This window comes from Lupinus angustifolius, chromosome LG04 (genome assembly GCF_001865875.1).
Source record: "Lupinus angustifolius cultivar Tanjil chromosome LG04, LupAngTanjil_v1.0, whole genome shotgun sequence".
Taxonomy (NCBI): domain Eukaryota; kingdom Viridiplantae; phylum Streptophyta; class Magnoliopsida; order Fabales; family Fabaceae; genus Lupinus; species Lupinus angustifolius.
The window spans coordinates 3,235,557-3,261,947 of record NC_032012.1 but is presented as its reverse complement, the minus strand read 5'-3'; the positions used below and the strand labels follow the sequence as shown (position 1 = coordinate 3,261,947).

General features: G+C 30.4%; 2 protein-coding genes and 1 non-coding gene across 5 annotated transcripts; 1 reads left to right on the top strand and 2 right to left on the bottom strand.

The window, feature by feature from the left end:
- LOC109345123 (probable serine/threonine-protein kinase PBL11) lies at positions 714-4,133 on the bottom strand. 2 transcript variants are annotated; one of them, XM_019583933.1, is made up of 6 exons: positions 3,440-4,133; positions 2,916-3,176; positions 2,666-2,829; positions 2,295-2,374; positions 2,036-2,183; positions 714-1,328 (listed from the first exon to the last, which is right to left on the bottom strand). In XM_019583933.1, exons 1-6 carry the CDS (start codon positions 3,966-3,968, stop codon positions 975-977), a joined length of 1,536 nt encoding a protein of 511 aa, XP_019439478.1. In that variant the 5' UTR covers positions 3,969-4,133; the 3' UTR covers positions 714-974. The 2 variants fall into 2 exon arrangements, with proteins under 2 accessions (XP_019439478.1, XP_019439479.1); XM_019583934.1 differs by having other exon boundaries at positions 2,919-3,176; positions 3,440-4,132.
- TRNAS-AGA lies at positions 13,762-13,843 on the top strand. The gene has a single exon. It is a non-coding gene; the product is annotated as a tRNA-Ser (tRNA).
- LOC109345124 (pentatricopeptide repeat-containing protein At1g77360, mitochondrial-like) lies at positions 14,545-17,673 on the bottom strand. 2 transcript variants are annotated; one of them, XR_002107390.1, is made up of 3 exons: positions 16,126-17,673; positions 14,955-15,033; positions 14,545-14,828 (listed from the first exon to the last, which is right to left on the bottom strand). XR_002107390.1 is itself a non-coding variant. In XM_019583936.1 (2 exons), exon 1 carries the CDS (start codon positions 17,584-17,586, stop codon positions 16,126-16,128), a length of 1,461 nt encoding a protein of 486 aa, XP_019439481.1. In that variant the 5' UTR covers positions 17,587-17,673; the 3' UTR covers positions 14,545-14,828. The 2 variants fall into 2 exon arrangements, 1 of the variants encoding a protein (XP_019439481.1); XM_019583936.1 differs by lacking the exon at positions 14,955-15,033.

The following is a 26,391-nucleotide window of genomic DNA, read 5'->3' as shown; positions in this document are numbered from 1 at the left end:
TTTAGTTTTACTCTTTATTTGTATTTTGGTAGTATGGTGTCAACAATTACATGAGAAAATGGTTATTTTGTGTACATTTCTTGTAAAATTTTATAAAATCATTTGATACATGAGAATAAGGCTTATTATTCTCACTAGCCTTGATTGTTGTCATTTTACTAGTAACTTTATCTTTCCGTCCAATGTACTTGTTATAAACAATACCATGATCTAATATCGAATGAAGACTAAGAAAAATCATAACGATTTAAAGATTATAATTTTTGTCAATAACCATAATTTATAATATAATATTATAACGTTGTTGAATCACATAACCAACTTTACCTAGGGTTGGTTTTTGTTGGTCTAGTATCAAATGGGACTTGCTTTAAAGCAAAATGCCAGAGTAGTTAACATCAAATCTTAAGATCGGGATGTATATGGACATAAACATCTTTTAACATAAGATAATGTTTTTTAAAGACTGATATGAGATAGCAAATAATTAATAGCTATATAATATAGGACCATAATGTTATATAAAAGAAAAGACAATACAAAGTACAATGCTTTATGTCAAACTAAATGTGAATTGGTTAGAAAATACTAAATGGTTACACTGCACATGCTCAACATATAAAAAAAGATAATGCGCATGCTAAAAAAGAAACCTGTCAATAAAAATAAATAAATAAATATCTCTTGTTCATATTATTTTCAGGAACTTAAAATGATCAGATAAAAATCATATATAATTTTCCAACATTAATTGAACATGAATCACAAACTATGAATGGAAATCTATTACACTTTATCCTTTGAGAGTTGATACAAAGGGAAAGGCAAAAGTGGAACATATCTACACACAAACAATCTCAGTCTGAACTCCTGTTTCTATTTACAATTTCAACACACTGAAATCTAAGCTTTAGCACTCTGCTGAGAACCATGGCAAAAAGAAAATTAAAAGTTATATCAATTTGTGAACATTTTTAACTACCATACAGATAGTCATCATCCTCAAACTCAGAAACTCCTAGCATTGCCAAAGCCAAGTGATTTTTCATCTCATTATTTGTTTGTTGTAATTGAGAATAACAGTCAATCACACATCCATTACCAAGAAAACCAGACTTCTTTCTTTTAGAGTAAACAGGTTCTTCTTCGCCTTTCAGTATCGCAATAATCTCATTTATGCCAGGTCTCCGAGATTCTTCATTCGTTACACAGGCAGCTGCTGCTTCAATCATTTGACCAATTTGATTCGAGAATCTCAAACTGCAATTCAGTTGAGGATCAAGTAACTCTTCGATGGCTCCTTTACCTTTCTGTAGAAAAGGTTTAGCCTGCAAATGAATGTCCGATTGAATGTGTCAACATCACCATGTTCATTTGGTATTACTGTTCTTAAACTTTAAATGCAGTGGCACATATAATCGTAAGTAACTCATAAATGCATACTGCAATGCATATAGTTACTCTTTGGCTCTTTGCATTGATTTCATTTAATGAACAATAAAACAGCTCTTAATTTTAAAATCCATGGTACAAGCATAGACTCTTGCTACACGGTATAATCTTGTCGAGTGATTTGAAAATCATCCGGAATCTTCATTATTCCGACTGAACTTCATAGGATTATAGAGAACTCACCAATATTCTCCGATAAGAAGTCAAGTCACTATATTGCGCTAAAACTTTTTCATATAAATAAAAAAATATATCCGCTAAGACACATCAGAAATCGGACTGCCATACTTTACAGTTAGAATAGATAAATTTGATCAAAGAACCAGATAAAATGATAAAGTATTCAGTTTACTCTTTTGATTTGTAATAGTTAAACAGCTAGGTTATCACCTTGTTCTGTAATCAAAAAGTCAGAAAGTTAGGTGATATTCATGTCATTGCTATCTTCAAAGTTAATGTATTATCAAAGTAAGGAACAGATTATTGTTAGAATGTTTTGGTTATTATCAACCACAATCCACAAATAGACCATCACATAATCAGGAATTAAGGCAAACTTGCAAGATTTAAATCGTTAACTCACCCATAAGACCAAGTTCTCTTCTCCCGGAGGCCTTTTTGCCTCAATTGGCTTCCGGCCAGTTATGAGTTCCAATAAAACCACTCCAAAAGCGTAGACATCAGTTTTATCTGATACTTTCCCATGTTGGAAATACTCAGGAGCCAGATATCTGTTGGGAAAGAAGTATAAAAGATTTAAATTCAGTAAATAGAATATGAAAAAGAATAATGCAAAAAGACCAAGGTTTTGTAGAATCAATATGAAGGGATTAAATTTGTACCCAAATGTTCCCTTGACAGTTTTGCAGAGGAAAGGAACGGAAGGTGCAGAAGTCCATGTAGCTAATCCGAAATCACATAGCTGAATTTAAACAAAAGAACACAACTATTTAATCCAACAGATATGCGAACAAATGCAATATGAAACACATGGCACAGATAAAAAGAAGAATGATTGAAATCAGCCATGAAAACTGCAAGACATGAGTATTAAAAAAAAAAGACTTTCCGATCAGCACTCTTTCCATGTAATTTAGCATTGCTGCCAACAAATACAATCAAAATGACTTGCAAGAGATGCTTATGTGACAGTCTCAACTCTCAATAGTACTAAAGCACAAGTCTACACTTGATTCACAAGAAACCATCTCACCTTGGGTGTCTTCTTAGAGGAAAGCAGAATGTTTGAGGGCTTAATGTCTCGGTGAACAACACATCTTTCAGTTCCATTATGCAGATAAGCCATGGCTTCTGCAATCCCAATTGCAACTTTATACCTCGCAGACCATAGAAGTGGTGAACTATACTTCTTCTTCCCTGTAAAACAAACATGCTAAAATCAGCAAAGTTCTAATTCAAAACCTCACAAAACATGAGCAAAGGAAAAAATCGTAGAAATGAGATACCGTGCAAGTGACGCTCCAAGCTGCCACCTGAGACATACTTGTACACCAAGAACAAACCCTCTTCAGGGTCAATACAAAACCCGACAAGGGGAACAACATTGGGGCTATGAAGAGAACTTGCAATCATCAATTCTCTACAAAAGGCCTTGGCAGACTCCTTGTCTTCTTTGTCCAACCGTTTAATTGCAACAGCATTCCTCAAAATCCCAACCCTTCCTCTAAAAACACAGCTTAATGCTCCTCTCCCCAACACTCTACCTATTCACATACCATAAACAAAAGAATAAATCATGAATTCAACAAAGGAATCAATTTTGATTTAAAACAATAGCATAAAGGGCAGCCCAGATCACGAGTCTCCCATAGCGAGGTCCACAAGGACACAGACTCATACTATTTCCAGAAATTGAACTCGTGACCTCCAATAACAAGCAACAATCACACCATTGCGCCAAAGCGCAACCTCATTTAAAATAAGAACATAACCATTAACCATACAAAATATAAAAATAAAAAATCACCTTTGGAGAAATTGTGTGTAGCAGAAAGAATTTCAGCATAGGTGAACCTGATCAAGGAGTGTGCCACAGGGTATATGCTTCTCTCCAATGACTCAATCCTCCTCCATTTGAGTTCCTTAGCACGAGATTCACTAACCCCATTATCCAAATTCACCATCAAAACAGTTGCAGCAGTTGAAGAACTTATGTTAAGTGATTCCAACTCAACCTGAGAACAAAAACTGAACCTGAAAGATGAGTGAACAGATTGAGGGTCAGAATTTGTGAGTTCTGCACCACACCCACCAGACTCAGCTAGCAACCAAGCCTTGTTGTGCTCCAAAGTTGCAATCTTTTTGCCAATGTGGCTTCTCTCAGAGCTCTTTTTTGCTCTTTTTGGGTTAGCAATACATGCAAAACCAAAATCCCAGATCATTTTTCTCAGAAAGGTTCTGAATTTGAGCTTGTTGTTGAAGTCACGGTAATGATCTGTGACTACAGTGGAAGAAGAAACATTGGAAAAGTCCCTGGAATCAGTGCATAAGCCCATTATGAAGTAAATCCCACCAAAAAGCACAGAAACCTATAAAAAATAAAAGCCTGATAGAGAGAGAAAAGTGAAGGGAAACAAAGAAAAATGAAAAAGTTAAAGATGGTGCCTTCAGAGGTGGGAGAGAATTTTGTAACGTGATGGAGAAATTGGGAGGGGACAGTGTTGTATATAAATAAATGGAATTAAAGTTTTTTTTACATAAGGAACTAAATGATTCACATTTAAAGTGTAATGATCAAAAAAATAATTAATTATTAAAATTTTAATTTAAATATATATTTTTAATTAATTATAACTAGATGACATATTAAAGTGATATTTTTTTTTGTAATAGAAGATGTGTTCTCAATCGTATAAGCTATAAGGGTAGGGAGAAAGTGAAAAAATGAAAACTTGCAGAGTTTGGGTTAGGTTGAGTTTGGTTAGGAAAGAAGAGAGAATCTTGGTGTTTTTAAAGAGTGATGAAGACAGGGAACCTAAGGTAATATTTCTGGGAATTATTTAATTGCTAACCAAGGTGGGGACAAAGACTAATGAAGAAAAAGACTAAAATGTTTCAGCCAATTATAGACCTATTTTTTTGGTTTCCGAAAATTTTAATTTGTGTAAAATCAGAAATTATTTTCTGTCTAGGGTGTAATATTAAAAAAATTGTTATGAAATTTGCATAAAGGACATTAAAAACATTTTTCAAAATCACCTTTGGTAGAAGAAATGTATTTTTTTTTAACAATAATCTAATTTACATTCACTAAATTTATAGTTTTTAATGAAATAATTTACGTTAATAATTTATTTTAAAAATACTTCAAATTATATAAATAAAAGAGAGATTTATTTATATATGGGTACCGGCCAATGAAGTAAGAAGTGTTTAATAAAAGAAAAAGAAAATTATATAAATATACTCAATTTTAATATAAGAGAGATTTCCTTAGAGGTCTAATCGCATGCATTATTAGAAGCAAATATAAACGGTAGTTTATTAGTTTATGAATGTCATGCATGAGAAGTTAAATTGGTGCGTATATGTTTTGTTATTTATTTGAGTCATGATTGTTTAAATGTGCGCAACATCTAAAATCTCATCTCTTTAGAGAATATAATATTATAATATAGGTAAAGAGTACAAGGGTAATTTCTAAAATCTTATATCTGAAAAGTAGATGAGATGGATGATGGTTATTTCGTAAAAATTATTCGGGTGATTTTATTAACAAAAAAAGAGAGGAAGGGAGTGTGTTCTCTCTCCTTTTTCTCAAAATGTTTTTGGCATAAGCTCATATTTTAAGATTCTCAAATAGAAATTTTTCCAATAATCAAATTTTTTCCCAAAAAATTCAAACCGGATTGGTCTAAAAATGTCAAAAGTGTTTGTTTCGGGAAATAAGTCAGAAATACACTCTATATTTGTAGGATGTACTTATTTTTTTAAGTTTAAACTCAATATTAGGAATGAGAGTAAGTAGTTAATTCAAACTAAGTAGGTTATTTCTTATATTTTGATGGTTAATGTTGTCATGGTTGGACTTGGAGGAGTTGAACAGGAAGACTGATGTGAGATTTTCATCTTATCTTTAAAAATGGAGTTGTCGTCATATTTTTATAGATAAAATACAAAAACTAAGGTAATTGCGGTTCATTTGAATTAGTTTTCAGACTAAAAATGAATCAGTTCAATCATATAATTAACTTAGAGTCTCATCTAGTTTGTTTATATTAAGACATTTGAATCAAACATTATATGTGGTTTAGATTGATTTGGGCTGATTTTTTATTATAAAAGATTGAAATTCTATACATGCACTTCAAAAGTCATAAAGAGTACTAAATTATTAAGTCTAATACACTTTAAAATGACAAATTTATATACATTCATGTTAATATTACCACAACATTGTCACATTATTGTTTATATACACTACAAAAGTATAATGTCACAAATCCACAATTTTATTCATATCACCATGTCAATATAAACAACCAAACAACTATTTTTAACTTTAAAAATACTATATTAAAGACTCCATAATTATGGTTGGGAGAACAAGTAAGAACATTTATTCTTATAAAGATGTTATAATGTAAATTAAGAGTTTGGCTTATATTATCGAAAAGATTGTCATTTGATCCTCGTATGCTTCTTATAATTAAGAAAGGGGAAATGAGAGCTGCAAAAATTGTTATAATAGATAAGAATATGATTAAAAATTAAAATATAATTAATTGATGAATTTTTAATGCATGATAAGATTTGGAACGGACAAAAGGTCAAAACAACGAAAATTAAGAAAGAAATGAACTATATATTTGAAAGTAAATCCACTAGTTTTAGAAGAATACATTTGCCATTTACACACATAAATCATTTCCTCAAATGTCCTCTCTTACCTCTTAAACCAAGTTGATACTCAAAGATACCTCTTCTTTTCCATATATTATTGTTTAAGATTAATAAACATGAATGAAGAAATCATTACAAACATACTGTATTTTGACTAAATTACTCAAACTTAATTAAAGTCCAATGATTTTATTCCAATATTAGCTAACAAATAATAATTACAATTACAATAAATATGAACATAATTAGAAATAAATTAAAAAAATTAAACTTTTTTCTCCCAAAATGATATATTTTGATGATTTTTAAAACTAATTAACCTCACTTATTAAACATGGCTAATAGGCTAAGTCGTCGATTTCATACTCAAACTGATCAAAGCAAACTAACTAATACAAACTTTAGTATATAATCAATCAAAAGAATGATTCGAGCCGATCAAGTCAGATAGATTAGATCGACAGATTTGAACTGAATTTAATAACCATCATAATATGTCAAACAATATATTTTAAAACAAAATATATAACTTAAAAACAATAAAAATGCGGAAGGAATAAAAGTCAACTCTTATGTTTTAAGACAACTCATATGTTCTTAAGCAAGTCAACTCATGTTTTTGAGTCAAAAATGTGGTGGAATAATTGAGTGAATATTGTAGTAATTATATTAAGTATTTTCGGTGAGTACATATAATTATAATTTTTGTATAATTAATGAGATCTCGTTATCTTATGAATAATAAATTGATTTCTTTCAGTGTGTGTAGTTGTCCATCTTAATAAAAGTTGTTCTCAGTAATTGAAATTTTAATTTTTGTATAATTAATGAGATCTCGTTATCTTATGAATAATAAATTGATTTCTTTCAGTGTGTGTAGTTGTCCATCTTAATAAAAGTTGTTCTCAGTAATTGAAATTTTAACATTTTGGCTTATTAGGAATCTATTGAAACTTTACACCACAAAATTAACATTGTAATTAGTGCCATATAATTTTAAAAAAAAAGTTGTAGAAAACATTTTTTTCAAAGAAAATAGAAGCTTGGCTTTCTATGAGGTGCAGCCTACACATAAATTAATTCATTTGCAAAATTGAAAGATGGACAGGGATCTTCTTTCTAACTTTTTAGGTACAAGTTTTGTTCTACTTTGCTGATATGAAAGAGACAAAAATAATCTTAAAATAAATAAACGTGACATGTATTAGGGAATAGAAAAGGAGTCTCTTACAAATTATTACTCATAACAAAATGATATATTTACTTATAAACAAATATTAATAAATAAAATATTATTTTATGATATACGTTTACTTTATTATAAATAGAATAATTTGTAAGAGAACTTAGTATGAGCGCATGTAGGGATGTAAGCGATTCCAGTTTAAACCGCGAAACCGATAGAACTGAATCAAACCAAACCGCAAAATGTGGTTTGGTTTGGTTTCGTGGTTCAGTTCGGTTATTTTTTTAAGGAACCGTTTATGTTCAGTTCGGTTCGGTTTATGGTTTTAGAAATTTAGGAGTCATTGGAACCGAACCGTATATTAAAGAAATATATACTATGGATTATGAAATAATGTTTTATTATTGTTTAAATTCTTTAACCAATTTTCTAGCTTAAATTATCACTTTTTGTGTAAATTGTAGTGTTATATATGTTACTAAATTATTATTAAATTAGTATTATATATGTTATTAGTTACTAAATTGTTTCTTAGTGTCTTATGATTTAGAACATATTTTTCAACTTTTGTGATATTGAGTTTGAAACTAACATATATCATATATTGTTATACATGTATTATTACATGTGTTACTAATTATGAAATATAAAGTTATAAATGTAACTATTATATATTTTACTAATTGATATATAGGTTACTAATCATGAATTGTATTGTTGTATATGATTCATAACTTTTTATAATAATAGTAATAATGTTTATCCTTTTATTAATATCTATTGTAATATATTTTGAATTTTCAATTGATGTAAGATTTTTTATAAAAAATTAAACGGAAAAATCATGGAACCGAACTGAACCATTCAAGAGCGGTTCAGTTCGGTTCTTATAGTCAAATTTGTGGTTAATTAAGCAGAACCGAACCATATGTTTTTGATCGGTTCGGTCACTAAAATGCACCAAAAACTAAACCGACTGAATTTTTACACCCCTAAGCGCACCAAGATATATCATTTTCCATAAAAAAAATAACAAAAATAAAATACCAATATCAGAAAAGAGATTTTGGGTTCTCTAAATGGGATCTGGAAGGTTGAGGAAAGATACATATCTCGTTGCGTTTTGCACTTTGGTAACCATCCAACGGCTCCCAACCCCAACAACCAATCCTGACAGCACAGCTTCGCTAATTTTGTTTTACTGTCTAATCTACATTAATTAAAGATGTAGAAGTTTGTACCCAAAAAATGTAGAAGTTAAGCACCCCAAAAAAATGTACAATTTTGTACCAACAAAATGTAGAAGTTGAAGAAATATCACCATTTTAAATCCAAAATCTCTATATCAAAAGTTTCATATACCTTTATATCAATCCAGTACTATTTTTCCAAATAATTAAATGTATTAGTATGATAATTATTAAAAAATTAAATAAGATATATTATCTATTATGGTATAAAGGCATAATTTTTTGTCCCGTATAAACGCTTTTTACTCAAAAATAGTTTATCACGTTTTGTTCAGCATGGTGTAATGCCACAATATTATTTATAATTTTTACACCTAACTTATATTGGAGTGATATGCAAATTGAAAAAAGATTAATTTTTATTTAAATTATATTTATGAATTAGTGTTATCAACTTATTACTCGGGACCAACATGTGTTGGTTCAAGTGATACATGTTTGATTCTCTTTAATTAAGGTTTTAAGTTTGAGTTTTATGGATGAAAAAATATCTGCTGGAAGAGTTAACATCACATACTTGTGGATATTTTCAACTTGGATAGAACTACCTCTAGTACAAGTATATACATGGAAACCAAAAAATCTTATCATTAGGTGAATGAGATAAGATAGGCTAATATTACATCTTTTTCTTTGTGCTTCAATCATCTCACGAAGAGGCATGTAGGAAAGCTTTCCCCAATGAAACTCTTGGATAATTTATGAGAGAAAACCCCTTAACATTTCAAGAGTAAAATTACTTCTATATGAAAGTTGGACAAATTTTCAATAACTTCAATTTTTATCCACTTGTCAAGATCAAATATGCACAAACAATTGTTTTTACTATGAGGAAAAAAAATATTTATTTAAAGTACCATATGAGTTTTATATATTGTTGTTATACATTTATCATTCATGTTTAACTATCATTAACTCTTAAGAAAATATAATATAAATAAATAATAAATGATATACTAAGTGTGTATATATTTTTACATTGACCGATAAATATCAGAATCTTTTACTATTTCTATGCTCTATCCATCATTATTATTATTATTATTATTATTATTATTATTATTATTATTATTATTATTATTATTATTATTATTATTATTATTATTATTATTATTATTATTATTATTATTATTATTATTATTATTATTATTATTATTATTATTATTATTATTATTATTGCATAAATGTTTAGTAATAATGACATGCAAAATTAGTCTCAATCATTCAAACATCATTATGAAACTTGAGTGATGAGGTCACTCCAGAATTAGAGTGGTCAAAATGCAAGCATGGGGGAGTAGGACCATGAACTCGTGGTCTGAACGTGTTGTAGGTGTCGGTAACATACGAAACCTAACCATGAATTATGCTTATCATGAATTCATCAAATTAATATAAACGCCAACCTTATGTATAATAATTCATCAAATTAGGCATTGATAATGATTTTCACAATTAAACTAACAAAATAAAAGATGGTCGTGCATCAACATATTTTTAATTTCAAGAGATTATATTACATCACTTTTATTGTTGTAATACATTATACTAATTGTCCATACTCATTCTTTTTAAAATAAGCCATTTACAAAATTAGAATTAATATAATATAATAAGTAATACTTTAATTTTGTGAGAATTAATATAAATGTATTACAAAATTGTTAGCTCCGGAATACATGGCTCACTTTGGAATTTGGATTGTGGGAGTATAAATATGTCCCTGTAATTGGGTTAGGGGGACCAACGGTTTAAATTTAGTATATTCATTTTTTGGTTGAGAATTTTGCTTAACTACTTAAAAGGTAAGAAAGAATCTTGGTCTTGCACGTAATGTGTTGGGTGGTGTCCTTACACACAATAATTAACTATTACATAAAATATTAAACATAAGTACGTATGAGTTTGAAATATTAATAATAAGTACATCCAAAATATTTCTTGAATATGCACACGATCCTTCTTTTAAGTAGAGATGCTTTATAAGATGAGGTCTTAGCCCTTAATGGATAATATGCTGAAAATGGTACATGCTAGGTCCCATGACTATGAGCACATAAGTGACGTGAAGTTGGTTAAGGTCAACGATAATTCCATCAAATCAACGATAATTCCGTGACTCCTTTAGAGATGGATGTTTTAAAGTTACTCATGCATTTTTTATAAAAGAAACTACATTATATGCTATGAAATTACTGTTTTTTAGCTTGTAAGATATAACATAGATGGAGGATGGAATTTTGATAAATTGGATATTAGGTAATATTTTTAGTTTATGTTAGATTAATTCTGCCTTTTTAAAAGTTTGTTGTTTAATAATGTATGTGGAAAATTATTAGAGAAAGTATAACAACTAAAACTCAGTTTTATAAGAGAAATATTATTGGGGCGGATGATTTGAAGTGTGTTTTGTGTCTTATGGATATGAACATATTGAGTATTTGTTCTTATCTTGCCTCTTTGTCACTAATGTATTGAAATGATTTTATTCTTGGCTCCATTTACAGTATAGTGTGCCAAATTCAGTTGTGGAAACGCTTCAGCTTTATGGCTCCCTCTGTAAAATTAGTAAAGGAAAATCTGTGTGGAGAATGTTGTGGAAAAGACTAGTTTTATCCACATGGGATTGCAGTTTTACACTTTTGCTCGATGGTGTATTGATCTCTATACTTATATTGAACTTTATTGTAAGTTGTAATTGAGTTGACATCTCTTATACTCATTATTGATACATTTGCTTATAAAAAAACAGATAGGTGGGTGGAGACCAGTATTACCAAATTCCACACCTTATTATAAAAAAAAGTCCCTTGACGATCCTATCCATAAAAAGAATACTTGTATGTTTTGGATTAGTTGATTGCTGTTGTTTTTATGTTTACAACTCGAACTAAACCAATTTGATCAAGCTGGGATGATTTTATATTTAATTTTCACTTGCATTATTTTTTTACAAAAAAGTAAAGATTCCAGAGGATAAAAGTCACAAAGCACCAATATAGAGATCATTACGAGGGCTATTGCAAAAGGGTGCACATATGCTGTTGGATACAAATCATATTGGCTCAAACCTGAAAAACAACAAAATGAAGAAACAGAAATTGGCGGGAAAAGTAGTTATTTCAGTTAATTATGTTTTTGATAATTAGTTACTTTTCTTCATTCTAATCCTTGCTATATGTAGGGATCAAATCCTTTCCTAATGTAATCAAGAGATACTCGATAATACTACATTCAAGGTTCCATCTATAATACATATTCAAATTCATCTTCTTCTTCTTCCTACATAAAGGCATTTTTCTTTCTTCTTTACCTTCATCATGCGCTACACCATGTTTAAGATTCTAGAGGATAAAAGTCACAAAACACAAACATAGAGATCATTACGAGGGCTATTACAAAATGATGCACATCTGGTGTCTCATTTTATATTATTCTATGTATCATTAACTTTCATTAGTTAAAAAAATTATTTAAATTAAAAGTATATTTATTAAATATTTTTCTGAACAATCATATTTCATGACACATGGAGTAACACAAACTAGTGGGACAACACATGTGCTCCCCATGCAAACAAGCTACAATATAACTGTTTCAATGGCCATCCATAGTAAGCAAAGTGACTAGCATCTTCTCCTGTACCTTGAAGAAAACACATCAAAAGCAATAGGAAAAAAAACAATATAATATGACCATTTTTACCTTTTATATATCATTACTATATAATGATATGATACTTTCTACCTTAAAATCAAGAACAAAAGCAACAATTTTATGTAATAATCTGATTCTTCACCATTAGACTTTCTAGAAAATGTTGTCAAAGAAGATTTCCAACTTTGTTCTACAACCTCAACTAAATTTAATTACGTGTATATTGAGTAAGACCTGGTGTGACCTGTAAACCTGGTCTGACCCGTAAACCTGTTTCGACCTGATGACTTAGGGATGGGTCTAACATGTCCAAATAAATAAAAAAAGACAGACTCAATTAAAAGGGATAGACCCGTCGTCAAAAGAGTACGGGTTTGGGTCTATATTCGGGTCGCCCGACCCATCCCTTATAATTATATATCAAGAATAGTTGAATAAATACATATCAATACACATTATGTCTGGCCCACATAAGTCAAATACTTACAAGTCCACATAACATATTCGCACTATTTATCATATGATTCTTATTCATTATCTTTTTTCATTGTTTAATTCTCCTCGGATAATGAAGGACTGTTGCGACGAGAGTGAAGGACACTACAACGTTTAAGAGTATTGTCATGTTGTTGCCATTTCAGTTTTCATGTATTTTTTATCATTTACAATAATACTTCAGCTTATGTTGGCACTTGAGAGTTTAAATTGTTCTGAAACTTTCAATATCTTCTATAATTTTCAGTTACGTTATTGTGATAGTTTTTAGTTTGAATGATGTAATTTACTGTTTGTAGTTTATATACTGATGTATGTGGGATGCAGGTTTGTAGTTGAGTTTATATACAAATTGTGATAATTTTGATAGTGCATGCTTAAAGATTTGAGAAAAAAAATCTAGTCATTTTGTCTTTTTTCAACCCAGACTCATCCCTATTTTGATCCGTCTTATTTTGGATCTGTCCTCACATGTCTAATCCTAATTAGGAACGGGTTCAAGTTCAAAAATTATAGATAAAAGACATGTTTAATCCATCTCAACTCGTACAGTACTCACCCCTAATATCCTTTATGCAGAAATTGAGGAATGCATTAATTAATAAGGTGCTAGACACTTTAAACACTAATTACATACCAAACTAATTGATGCAGCGCGATAATTGCTTTTAAGAGTCGATAATTTATATTTTAACAATAATTGGTTAATCCCCTTTCATTCTACCATGCTTCTTTTGTTTGCAAGAAGGGTAATGCTTCGAATGTTGTTCGAAATTCAAATATCAATAGTTAATGCTATTCTTATATGGGATACGAAAGGTTAAGTATATTATATTTGCGAACCCAACATAACAACTTGTGAGCGTGCCGGAGTGGTTATCGGGCATGACTAGAAATCATGTGGGCTTTGCCCGCGCAGGTTCGAATCCTGCCGCTCACGTCATTTTTCATTCCCTTTTGTAACTTTCATATTTTAGGCACATGTTTTGTCCAACTGGGCAAATCCCATTTACATTTGCTACAATTTCCATTATCAAATATGAATATGGGCCTAAATCATCTGACCATTGTTCTCAATAAAATTTACCCATCAAGTATTCTACCATAAATTATTATTGAGTATTTTTTGTTCAAATTTGATCAATTGATATATTTTTTAGTTTATAATTTCACATATTATTTCAGAATTTATAATCATATAGCAAACCCATGCAGTGTGCGTGCCATCAACTTCAAGCATAAGGAGCATTTCCCTCGGATTAAGACAACTTACATGGTCAATGATCTTTGCCTTGCCTTTGTAGTTTTCACATTTCTAAGGATTCAAGTGATTTGTTACATTGGTTAGCATCATTTACTTTTGCAAACATGGGCACAATGGTTAAGCTTGTGAGGTAAGTGACATTAACACTTACCAACTTCAGTTATAGATCCCTTACAACAAGTTCTTTCTTTCTTCCATCTAAACCATTATCACTGGTCCTAGAAATTGAGGTGACCCTTGAGGCATAAAATTAGCAGTTGTTTGTGCAATTTTGTTCATCATGTGTTTAAGATACAGCACTAAATTAGCACAGTTCAGTAAATTGATTAGCATGGTGTTGTATCAGAACTTAAAAACTCAATCAAACTCAAGAATGGTGTTATTAGCAGAAGTTTGTACCAAAATATTAAATTTTGTTGCCCTTCAAGTGATTTGTACCTTATCATTAACAAATTTCAAGTATTGAATATTTTCTACACTAAACAACTCTAAGATTACAAATAATCTGTCTAACAATTTTCAGTACAACTTTGTTTTTTCAAAAACATATATGATATGTACAACAGACTATAAGCAAGCATGTCTTGTATTGCATTGATGTCTTCTAATGATAGCTCTCTTCAATTGCATTTGTGTTGCCACAATCCAGTTTTTACTCAACCTGGCCATTAATCACATAACAATAACTGAGCAAATTTTACAATCCACTTAAAAATAACTTATGTTGTTAATGTTGAATAGCCAATTATAACCAAATCAACAAAGGCTGGTTTGTGAATAAGAATACCATGAACAATGATAACCAAATCCTTGTTCAAAAAGTTGCAGATACTTGACAATTGGCATCTTCACAATTTTCCAGCAAGCTAGTTCCAGTTTTAAAGGGCAAGTTATTACAAAAAAAATTAAAGTGAAAAAAACAACAAAAGAACCTAGCTAGACCTAGTATGTAAATATGAAAGAGAGCATCATCAACAATCACAGTTTGAAGAACCCAGTGACTCAAGCAGTTAATCAAGGAGGAGACAAGCAAAAAACAAAAAGATCAAATTCAAGAAATTAAACATTAGAAATCAACCAAATAGGAATGAAAATAATAGAACTCCAGGAACATCCTATATATCCAACAAAATGCATAATGGTCAATGGGTATTGCCAAATGATATCCTTTCAAATTGTTGAGAATAAGAACTACTTTCTATCTCAAAGTGGTGCTTGAGGTGAAGGCAGAGGCTGACGATGCAAGGGTTGAAGTTAAATAGGCGTGGAGGCAGCAAAGCAGTCTTTGATGGTGCTCCTTGCCGGGAGAACAATATGGGTAGCGGTGGTTACAGAGGTTGTCACAAGGGTTGTGAGAGCGAAGGAGAAAGGGTTTAGTGGTTTTGGATTATAAATAGTTACAGCAGTGCCATTAATGGAAGTAAAATGTTCTCCATTTTTTTGCTGTTTTCAGAATTAAAAACTAGAACAAAATAGCTGGAAGATGTTCGTATGTTTAGGTTAAAACAAAAAATAAGATGATGTGCTTCAAAACAATTTACAAAATGCTATCTCCAAACATCTTTTTCCTATTTTGTATTAAAAAAAAGAACAGTTTTTCGAAATTGAAATCAATAGGCCCCTATACTGGTAAATAAATCTTTACAATAAATACAGTAATGCTAAACCAAAAACTATATAAAAATCCATCTACCTGATACCTTCTAACCTAATCCTAATAGCATCTCCCAAGTACTATGAACATATGATGCAAAATTGTATATCCAAAATTCCAAATTAAGAAACGGCTTAATCGATCTATTTATTGCTCAGCATAATCAAAGAGACACTGCCACTTTAAACAGAGTGATAGACGCTTCAAATATATTTCTCTTGCAAGTCTGTGAACATAAGAGAAAACCACAGAATTCAAAGAGCAATGATATTAAGATATGCATTTTTAGTAAATTCCAACCTACCTAAAGAGATTTCCATTTTCTCAAAAGTTCCTCATACACAAATTCTTTTCTGTCTTTGACAAGGCTTTGTCTCAGCTTAGACAATGTGGAAGAGGTCAACTTGATTCTCCTGCTGATCATATCCTCAGCATACTTAACTGCCTCCGGTACCCTGTCCGCATCACGAAGCCCTGCGATAAGTAAGTTCGCTGTATCCTCCAAATCCTTGTGGTAATTCTCTATGAGACATTTCCATACTTTCATCGCCATAAAAGCATCTCCATTATCAAGGTAAGCTCTTACAGCTGCATCACAGTTAGGCTGGTCTGGCCCACACTCATTCTTTATCATCTCATTGAACACCACCGAAGCCTCACGCAATTTCCTACCCTTGATCAAAAACCGAAACAACAAGTTATAACTTAGCAAATCAGGAAAAGCCCCTTTAAAAATCATATCATCCAACATCTTCTTCGCCTCATCCGTATCATTTTGGTAGCAATACAAAGCAATCATGGAATTATACATTTGCGTGTTGGGTTGCAACCCCGTCTTCCCCACCATCTCCTCCCAAAAAAACTCAGCCATCCGTACATCAAGATACTTAACACACTCGTCCAACGCAACCTTGAAAAACCTCATCCCCGGGTAACACCTCCGAACTCTCATCGAATCAAAGAACTTCATTGCTTCATGTAACCCGTTAACTCGCCTAATAACAGTACACAAAAACGAATCATAAGCAGGCACATTGCCCGGGTCCCAACCTAACTCTTTCACCATCTCTGCAAAAGTCTCCTTAGCACTATCAGCATTCTTCTCACTCTCCCACCCTTCCATCAAAATCGCGTAAGTATCACTATCTGGCCTAACAATCATCTTCTTCGCAACTTGCAAATACTCATAAGCATCAAAAGCCCTACCATCCCTACAAATGGCGCTCAACAAAGAATTCAAAGCAACAACATCCCTCACACAACCGTAATTCTCCATAACCTCGAACGCAACAATCGCCTCGCGAACACGGCCGGCGTTAACATAACTACTAAACACAGATGCAAACGTGGCCAATGAAAGCAACCGTTCTTTATTCATAGACTTAATAGCATCCCACATTGCATCAAAGAAACGATTCTTACCCAATAAATCAACGACGAGGTTCCAAGAATAAGGGCTATGGTTATCATTCAGTTGGTGACCGGACCACCGGAAGAACTTGACAGCTTGGCCAGGGAAGCCGTAAGAGAGCTTGAGGACCTCTTCGACTTCTTCCCGGGTGATCCGGTAACCGGTTTCAGAGAGGGTTTTCTCGACGGAGAGAGAAGGGGTGGTGGCGATGATTTCGCAGAGGGTGTTGATTTTTGGAGTGAGGTTTGGAATGTCGAGGTAGGAAGTGAAGGTTGGGCGCTTAATTGTTGAATTAGGGGAAAGGGTAGTTGATGATGATGGTGGTGGAGGAGAATATGGTCTTTTTCTGCTCATGATTTTGAATTGTTGTTCAATCGCAGAGAAACTACAAACCCTATCAATGGCATTCCGGGGAAGAAGAATTGGACCTAAATCAAATTAAAGTAACTATTTATCAAAATGTTAAAAATTCGATTTCCGTCCTTATTAAAAGTGACAATATACCAAAATAGATTACCAAAACACAATTAAAATAATTGAAAGATTAATTTGTTTTTAGTCTAATGTTTTTATATTATCATGTGATATATGCGCATTCAATGATAAATAATAGATGATGCAATTATAATATATAAAAACTTTTGCACAAAGTTTTCTGTTTATTTTTAACTAATTTTTATTTTTATGATTAATTAAAAAGTCTATAATTTAACTTTTCTATTTTATTTAAAAAATAATTAGGCTTTCATGTTTAAATAATGTTTTAAATTAAATACTTTAATTATAATTTGTGCCGAAAAATCTAAGAGCACTCTTTAAACTCCACGTGCTATGCAAGAGGATGTTTCTGGCCTTACTTTTTTCTTTTTAAAAGTTCCCGCTTGAGAAGAAGTAAAAAATCAGAGTCAAACATATAAGCTGAAGTTGTTTGTACTTTTATGTTTTAACTTGTAAACTATTTCAAGTTAAAAATCGTTTAATAGGATTATGTTTTGTTTAATTAAATTATATTTATTATATTTTTTGTTTAAAATATATCTACTTTATGTGTAGTGGTGGTTAGTGCAATGAAACAATAAAAATTAGGAGGTTAATGTAGGTATAAAAAATGAAGAATAATTTATATATTTTACCAAAAATCAAGAATGTAGTGTAATTTAGTGTTTTTATATTAAATTGAACCTTCATCTATGTTTGTTACTATGTTGGATTATTCACGTTAGTCTTCACTAGAAACCTAAAGGTTGACATATGGTTTTTTTTACACGGTATCTTTTATGTTTTTGTGTAAAAATTAATCTCTTTCAAAGTTTGTTATTGTTTCTTAACAAGTATTATTCTAAAAAATTGAACCTTTAATTTTGGGTATCCAATGAAGCTTTACACTACTAGATCAACTTATTGTTGGTAGTTGACATATGGTTTGTATTTAGGGATGACAAAAAACCCGTACCTGTTAGTACTCGCAGGTAAAACCCGTACATGCATGGTAGATGTCACAAACGTATACCCATGGTTTTACAAACGAAATTTTAAAAATACATGTAATACATATGGTCATGAGTATTATGGTACCTGTTATTTATATTATCAATATATTATATTTAATTAAAATAAAAAGGACATTATTCTAACATTCATTACATTATGTACATATTTTCCTATTACTTTGTTTACATCTTTTATTAAATTTGGTGGTGAAACACCCACAATTATTATTATTATTATATGTGTAGAAACAACCATGTTTTACAAATAAAATATATACTTTTTGTTCAAGAAATGTAAACAACAAATCACACACATAGAAAACACCAATAAATTTAGTATTTTTGTCAAATATTCAACCAAAAGATACAAAAGTAATTAAGTTTCATCATATTTGAATCATAATAGAAGGATAAAATTAAAAATTCAATTATAATATAGGAAACTTGCAGGTACCCGTTATATCCACATGTACCCAGAAATACCCGTAAACACCCGCATGCGGGTACCCATACGGATATGGGTGGGTATGAATAATGTTCTCCTATTTTGAAATGAGTAGCTATTACTCGCGTCCATCCGTGTCGATCGTCATCACTATTTGCATTCTATAGTTGCTGGCTTGCTTGGCAACAAGTTTTTTTCATGAATAACTTATGTTTAGCGTCTTTATTAAATATTAAAATTTCGTCTGAAAAGTTTCTTTCATATTTATTATTACTCTGAAAGTTTCTTTCACATTTATTACTTTGAAGTTTGAATAGGAAATTATTATATAAAAGCAGTTTGTCCTCACATAATCAAAATGAAAATGGTCATCTTAAAATATTTTTCAGTATCATACTAAAACACAAACAATTTTAGTTCATATTTAATTGATTATAGCAATAATTGATTATATATTTTATCTATTATAAATATAATCTCATTTTAACTTTTATCAAGTATACATTTAATAAAATGGTTTTTGGGTTTAGCCTTTTTCAGTACAAAGAGATGTCAAAGCCCAAATAAGAGAAAAAATAAAGAAGCAAAATAAATAATTTATTGAAGAAACAAACAATTTTATTTAAATGGATTTGTGCGTTTTTAAAAATTGCCTTAATCTTATTTTCCCGTTTAAAGAAGACACTTATAAAAAAAATAGAATATTGTGTTTATAGTCTCTCACAGTCTTATTAATACAGTAACAATCATCAAACTGGTTAAGTATTGTTGTAGTGTATAGTGGTGGTTCACTAATTAAACATACTAATAAAATTAGATATACCTATATAATATATTAACATTAATGTTGAAAAATCAATAAAAAACCAATAATTTTTTTATTTTCATTAAAAAATTTTAAATAAAAATTTATTGGAAAAATTGGTTCGGTTCAATTGAAAACTAACCGGTTTTGACTGATATGATTGCATGACCGATATAATTATTATATCATACTAATATTAGGACCGGCTCACTGATTTACTGGTTATATTAGCTGGTACGAATCAGTTTTTACAACATTGGTCTATCATCAACTTTATCCTTTTAATAAATATTATTATTTTGTGTCTTTTATTTTATAAAAGATAGCATGGTAGAGACTAAAAGCTCACAATTTCATTTTATAATAAAAACAATTTTTAAGGACTGTAAAAATAATAAAACTTAAGTAAAACTAAAAAAAAATATTTAAAAAAAGTAAATTTAAAGCTAAAAAATAATGAATAAAAAATGTAGACAACAAAACCCAAAGCAACAAGTGAAGCAGGCAGAATTAGCATGAAGTCCTAGGAGGCAAATAGAGAACAATACAGTTTACCGAATCCCTCCTATAACTCTTCTAAAGTTACATATTATCACTTGTAACAAATCATATAATAAACAACTAGTAAGAGTTTCCTACTCTCTTAATATTTTCTTAATGAAATAAAAACATTATTATTCTGTTCTATAATATTGTTATTCTTATTTTCTGATTTTTGTTCTTAAATAATAACAATTATTGATTGTTCTTAGCTAAAGGGAAAGCGAATAGAGAAGTATATGTTGTGAATAAAATAAGAATGATATTTGCCATTATGAGAAAAATATATGTTGCTCTTATTTTATGAGGAATTGTAATAAATTATAGAATAATGTGTGATCCAAATAAAAATGAAAATTGTATTTGCTACTAAAGATATTCTTAGTTTTAATTTTCGTATGGTACAGAGGAGTTAGAGTGCATCATTCACTTTTCATTTGGATTATTTTCCTTTCATTTGGAGTACTTATATTGAAAAAACTAATAATTATTGAAAATGAATGGTTGAGAATACAATGATATATAGGGACCAGACCAAACACAAGATATACTTTAGTTCAACTCAGTTAAGTTTAAAATTTGTTGTCAGAACCAAACTGAACTAAATCTGTCATGAATAGTTTAGTTCCACAGTTTTTCTATTTTTTTTAATATCCTATAGCAATTGAGAGTTAAAATTGTATTCAGATTGCTTTTCATTTCTACTATCATTTTAATTTCAATTGAGATGCATAACTCTATATTACAAATCAAAATGTTATATTCATAAACATGGCAAGTCAAATAAATCCAGATGTAACTCTATTAAACAAAACACTAATTAAAACAGGTTCAACAACCTTCAAAACAATTAACGATAATAACAAAACAACTAGTCAACTGTGCCTCCAACTAGCCAACTACTAATGACCAATATTTCTGCTATTATGCAAGCTTCTAATTACAAATGTAGAAAGTATAAGTCTCAAAGATATTATAAATACATTCTATTAGCATCGAAAAATTAGTACTTAAAGTAGCATAATTACGCAATAAATCAATGAACTTACTTTCCTTTATAATTGATTATATTCAATTATAAACTTCAACCATCAAATTTATCAGACATACAACCTTTGCCCCTTTCTTTTTGGATGCATTCAATCACTACTTTACAAAATCACCATACTTATATTTTGAGGCATAAACCATCATCCTTTATACTTTTGAAACTAAATTTGCAGTATGTGGTGAAAGTATATTTGAACTACCTTAAAAATTAGAGTTCATACTAATTACCTTAAAAATTAGAGTTCTTAATAATTACATTAAAAATTAAAGTTCATATTAAGTACCTTAAAAAAAACTTAGACTTCCTAACAATCCATAATTCAAAAATAAAAAATATTTTTTTTAATATGTAGATCAGTTCTAGTGGTTTCTGAATTTCTAAAATTATGAATCAATCCACACTTAAAAATTTCTTTCAGAAAATAATCAAACTGTGAAACCAAACACACATGGTCAACACTTATATAATTATCTATAAAAACATAATTATTATATATAATATATGCTTTAAAAATATTGTAAGATATTTCCCAATAGTCTATGAAATGTGTGAAGAAGAAAAATTAATCTTGATAATTAGGTTTTATTTGAGTGGTCAGATATAAAGATAATTGTACGGATTATTTGTTATTTTGGTTGGGTTCGTAGACACATACATCTCTAATGTTCTTAGTCTTCCCAAAAAGGTGACGTGACAAATGTGATTTTAGGCTGAATCAAGTACATGCCGACCTTGGATCTTATTGGATGAATATCTGAAAAGTGTCTTCAACTCTAAGGTTACTATTTATATAGGGCAAGGTATAGTTAGATAGATTAGTGAGGGGTAGAGAGTAAAAATTGTAGGAAAGACCTTAATATATATTTTAATTATTGGTGGGAAACTTTATACTTAAAAATATATAATACATACTAAAGATGATAAATACTATCATCATATATAGTCAAGATCTTTCATGTTAAATCATCGGAATAGATATAAAATTATAGTGGAAGCGAACATTAATATATTCATAGAGAATATAGTAAATGAACTTTATAGCATCCTTCATCATGTATCCATCAACTCCATGTTCATTGTCCTTGTGTGCAAATACATGTTCATAATAGAACAAATAGGTTATTTGACATTCCAATTGTAGAGTACTCTTAGCCTTAGTTTCTCCTCTAATGAGATGAAGATAATAACATATGTTGTGATTTATATTGTTTTGTATTGTCTACAATTAGAGACCATAACCCTTATTTATAAGACAAATATTCCCTTTCATTAAGGTGATGTCTTTTCAATTTTCTTATTTCTTATTTTTTGTCCATCATAAAAATAGAAATAAGACTTTAACTATCTAAACAATAATTTCCATAACAATTATGTTTATAGCCATATATCTTATTTCAAGTAAGTTACTTTAATTTGACTACTTAAAATAATGACCCTAAACACATTTAAATATTACATGTGTAACCCAAAATTACTATTTATACACGGCAAGGTATACTTAGATAGATTAGGGAGGGGGTAGAGGGTAAAAGTGAGAGATGCTTCTTGTGTTTAATGACATCTGTTTATTTATACTAAATACAAATAGGCTTAGTGTCCAAAGATGTCACATCAGCCATGCTTTTGTTGTCAATCAGTCGTCTAACACATGTGTGTCTATGCTTAACATGACTCCTAGATGTTTTATATGAAAGTTTTCTTTCATAAGTTACCATGTTAATCGAATCCTAAACTAATTGGTTTGGGTGCTCATGATTGGTCTAGTACGCTTTTGGATCACTCTAATAGAAACATGTACATAACATTACATAAAGTAGCTAGGTGTACTCAAACAATAAAAAAATTTGGTAACAAAACTAGTTGATAAATTTGGAAGATGTGGTTGAAAATTTGATGTGTGCCCTGAATATGAATTTCCAAATTCGCCTCCTTGAGAATAGGAGAACAAAATGTTATTTTTTCCAATGCCAGCTCTTGGTTTTCCCCCTTTGTCATGCACTTAATGTTTTCCTGTTGTCTTTCATGTGCAGCAGAAATGGTCCTTCCCTAAAGAAGAAGGAAAAATAAAAACAAATAGCATATATATCATGGCGAAGGAATAAAAAGGCTGGATTTGGAATTGGTTTTTTGCTTTAAAAATGCAGGTTGATGGAATCTGTTGAAGTGAATGAAGATTCGACTCTTTAAAGTTAGAAATTATGGGTCACTTCCTATAGTTGACCTGACATTATGTAATTCTAATAATTATTGAATACATATCCAATTAACTTTTGTTTAAATTATATTAAAATGTTATTTTGTATTTTTAGAATTCTTTTAATAAAGGAGAATAGAAAATTGGGAGAAGAAGAAAGACATGTGATATTTTTTCCACAATTCTTTGTCTAGTTAATAACTTAATGTTACCCACCTTTTATCTGGCTCCCATTGTACTTCCTCTAAACCACATCCACATAATTTCATGATCTTTATATATCCCTCTTTAGATGTACTTTGTACTTGGAAGTGTTGACTTTTTTTTTAATTAGAAATTGAGTTACTTAACAAGATGAACTATCATTTTTTGAGTAATTAATTGTATTCGAGAATAATGTTTTAAATTTGTGTGTACTAAATGATTCACCATGCATGAGATTTTTTTATTTATTTAAAACTTCAAAAGTTAGAGTAACAATCATATGTATCAGTGTTGTGAGAATCAGACCATACTAAGCGGTCCGACTGATTTGATTATTGACTAGACTTGATAACGACTCTGGTTTGCAGTCTTAACTGAATGAGAGTTTGATCGCTTTGAACCGGAAAAATTCTGGTCCGACCATGTTAAATCCGGTTAAACTAGAATAACCCGAGAAATAAAGTGGACGATTTACTTAAAATTAAAAAAATGGAACACTACTCTAATCTTTTTATTTTACTCCGGTCCAATAAAATATTGAGAGATGTTACTTCAATATAATTATACACAATTATTAATTATATAAAATTTTACATTTATATAAGTTCTTCCTGTTCCTTCATCTGGCTTATGTTCTTCATGTAGCATTCAGACCGAATGCCGTATGGCTGACCAGCGGTTACTAGCGATTCCGGCTTCATGCAGGCGAGTTGCAACCTACAATCCGAACTGAGGACGGGTTTTTGGAGTTAGCTCACCCTCGCGGGATCGCGATCCTTTGTCCCAGCCATTGTAGCACGTGTGTCGCCCAGGGCATGATGACTTGTCGTCATCCTCACCTTCCTCCGGCTTATCACCGACAGTCTGCTCAGGGTTCCAAACTCAACGTTGGCAACTAAACACGAGGGTTGTGCTCGTTGCGGTACTTAACCCAACACCTTACGGCACGAGCTGACGGCAGCCATGCACCACATGTGTCCGCGTTCCCGAAGGCACCCCTCTCTTTCAAGAGGATTTGCGGCATGTCAAGCCCTGGTAAAATTATTAATTATATATGAAATTATCCAATCCGACCGGTTGGTTTAACCATTTAAATCGATTAAACTTTATATAAAATATCTTTCTATTAAATGTTCGGCTCAGATTTCACAATATTAATAATATAATCATGGGTGCCTAAGTAATAGGAACTCATTCCATATGTGGCAATTAACCGTCAACTTTGAATTGAAAATTCAGTTAGTTTAATTTTCCAAACAAAAAGTTTTTTAACAAGAGAATGACAAGACAACATGCTTCTTACTTTTAATACTTGGTAAGGTCTTCATCTATTGTTCATACTCTATGTATTATTATTTATAGTTGGTTGAAAAAATATATTTAATTTAAAAATTTAATAATTAAATATTTTAATAATAATAAATGACACATGTAGTAAGACATTCTTTTAAAACATAAAATCTCATTTCAGTCTTCTTTTGCTTCTTTGTACCAAAAGGCTAATTGGAATTATATATAATCTAGAATGCTAGCTTTACCTAGTCACTAGACGAAGATTCTATTAATCGACTTTACTTTTTACCGTACAAGGTGCACATACTTTATGTTATAAAAACAAAATTATTCCGTAAGTTGTACCACATTATTGTATAAATAACATCAAACTTATGCATGCAAGACCTCTTATGAGAAGGTTCAAAGTTTTTCGTGTAACTTCACATGCCTCTTTATTCCCAATTTTACTACGACCAAATAGAACTCATATCCTAAACATTAATTAAAGGAATATGACCTTATATTAAATTTTCCTACAAATCCTTCTAATCCTAACAAAATAAAATATATTACAAATATTTTATTTATTAATAATTAATTTAGAAGTAATACATATTACTTTTTTGTGAGTACGAGAATTTGTAAGATGATATATCAATTCTCTTAATTAAATGAAACAAATACTAAGCCGTGATGCCAACCAGTGTTGTTAGCTTGTTCAATATCAAGTACAGATAAGAACACAAAATGTTAACATGCATGTAGTATAAAATAGAATACAAGTCTACGTGCTTAAGTGATAGAAAGGAAGCTTGTAAGAAGGTACCTGAAGCAGCTACAATTTCTTCACCAAAGTAGGAATCAAAAGACAGGCATGGGTTTTGCGAAGGACGCGGCGACCCTTATGCTGCTTTGCTATAGTATTATTAATCATCTTCTCATCTTCCAATGAATTAGTTTATGCCAGCTAACAATCCCAATACAAAGATGGAATAATCTAACATTATGGAAATTCATAAACATACATCAAATTTTAGTATTTAAATTTCATTATTGTCTCCTCATAATTAACATTTCTATCATAAGATTTTTCTAATATGCATGTGTGTTCAATTCCGAGATTCATATGTTTGTTTAAAATATATATATATATAT

Bases quoted from the DNA above. Each gene is read 5' to 3' on its own strand.
- LOC109345123 (XM_019583933.1), bottom strand. From the start codon at position 3,968: ATGGGCTTATGCACTGATTCCAGGGACTTTTCCAATGTTTCTTCTTCC. The intron at 2,830-2,915 runs TCTCATTTCTAC...TTTGTTTTACAG, and splicing joins GGAGCGTCACTTGCACGGTA to GGAAGAAGAAGTATAGTTCA. The intron at 2,375-2,665 runs GTGAGATGGTTT...GTTTAAATTCAG, and splicing joins CCTCTAAGAAGACACCCAAG to CTATGTGATTTCGGATTAGC.
- LOC109345124 (XM_019583936.1), bottom strand. From the start codon at position 17,586: ATGAGCAGAAAAAGACCATATTCTCCTCCACCACCATCATCATCAACT.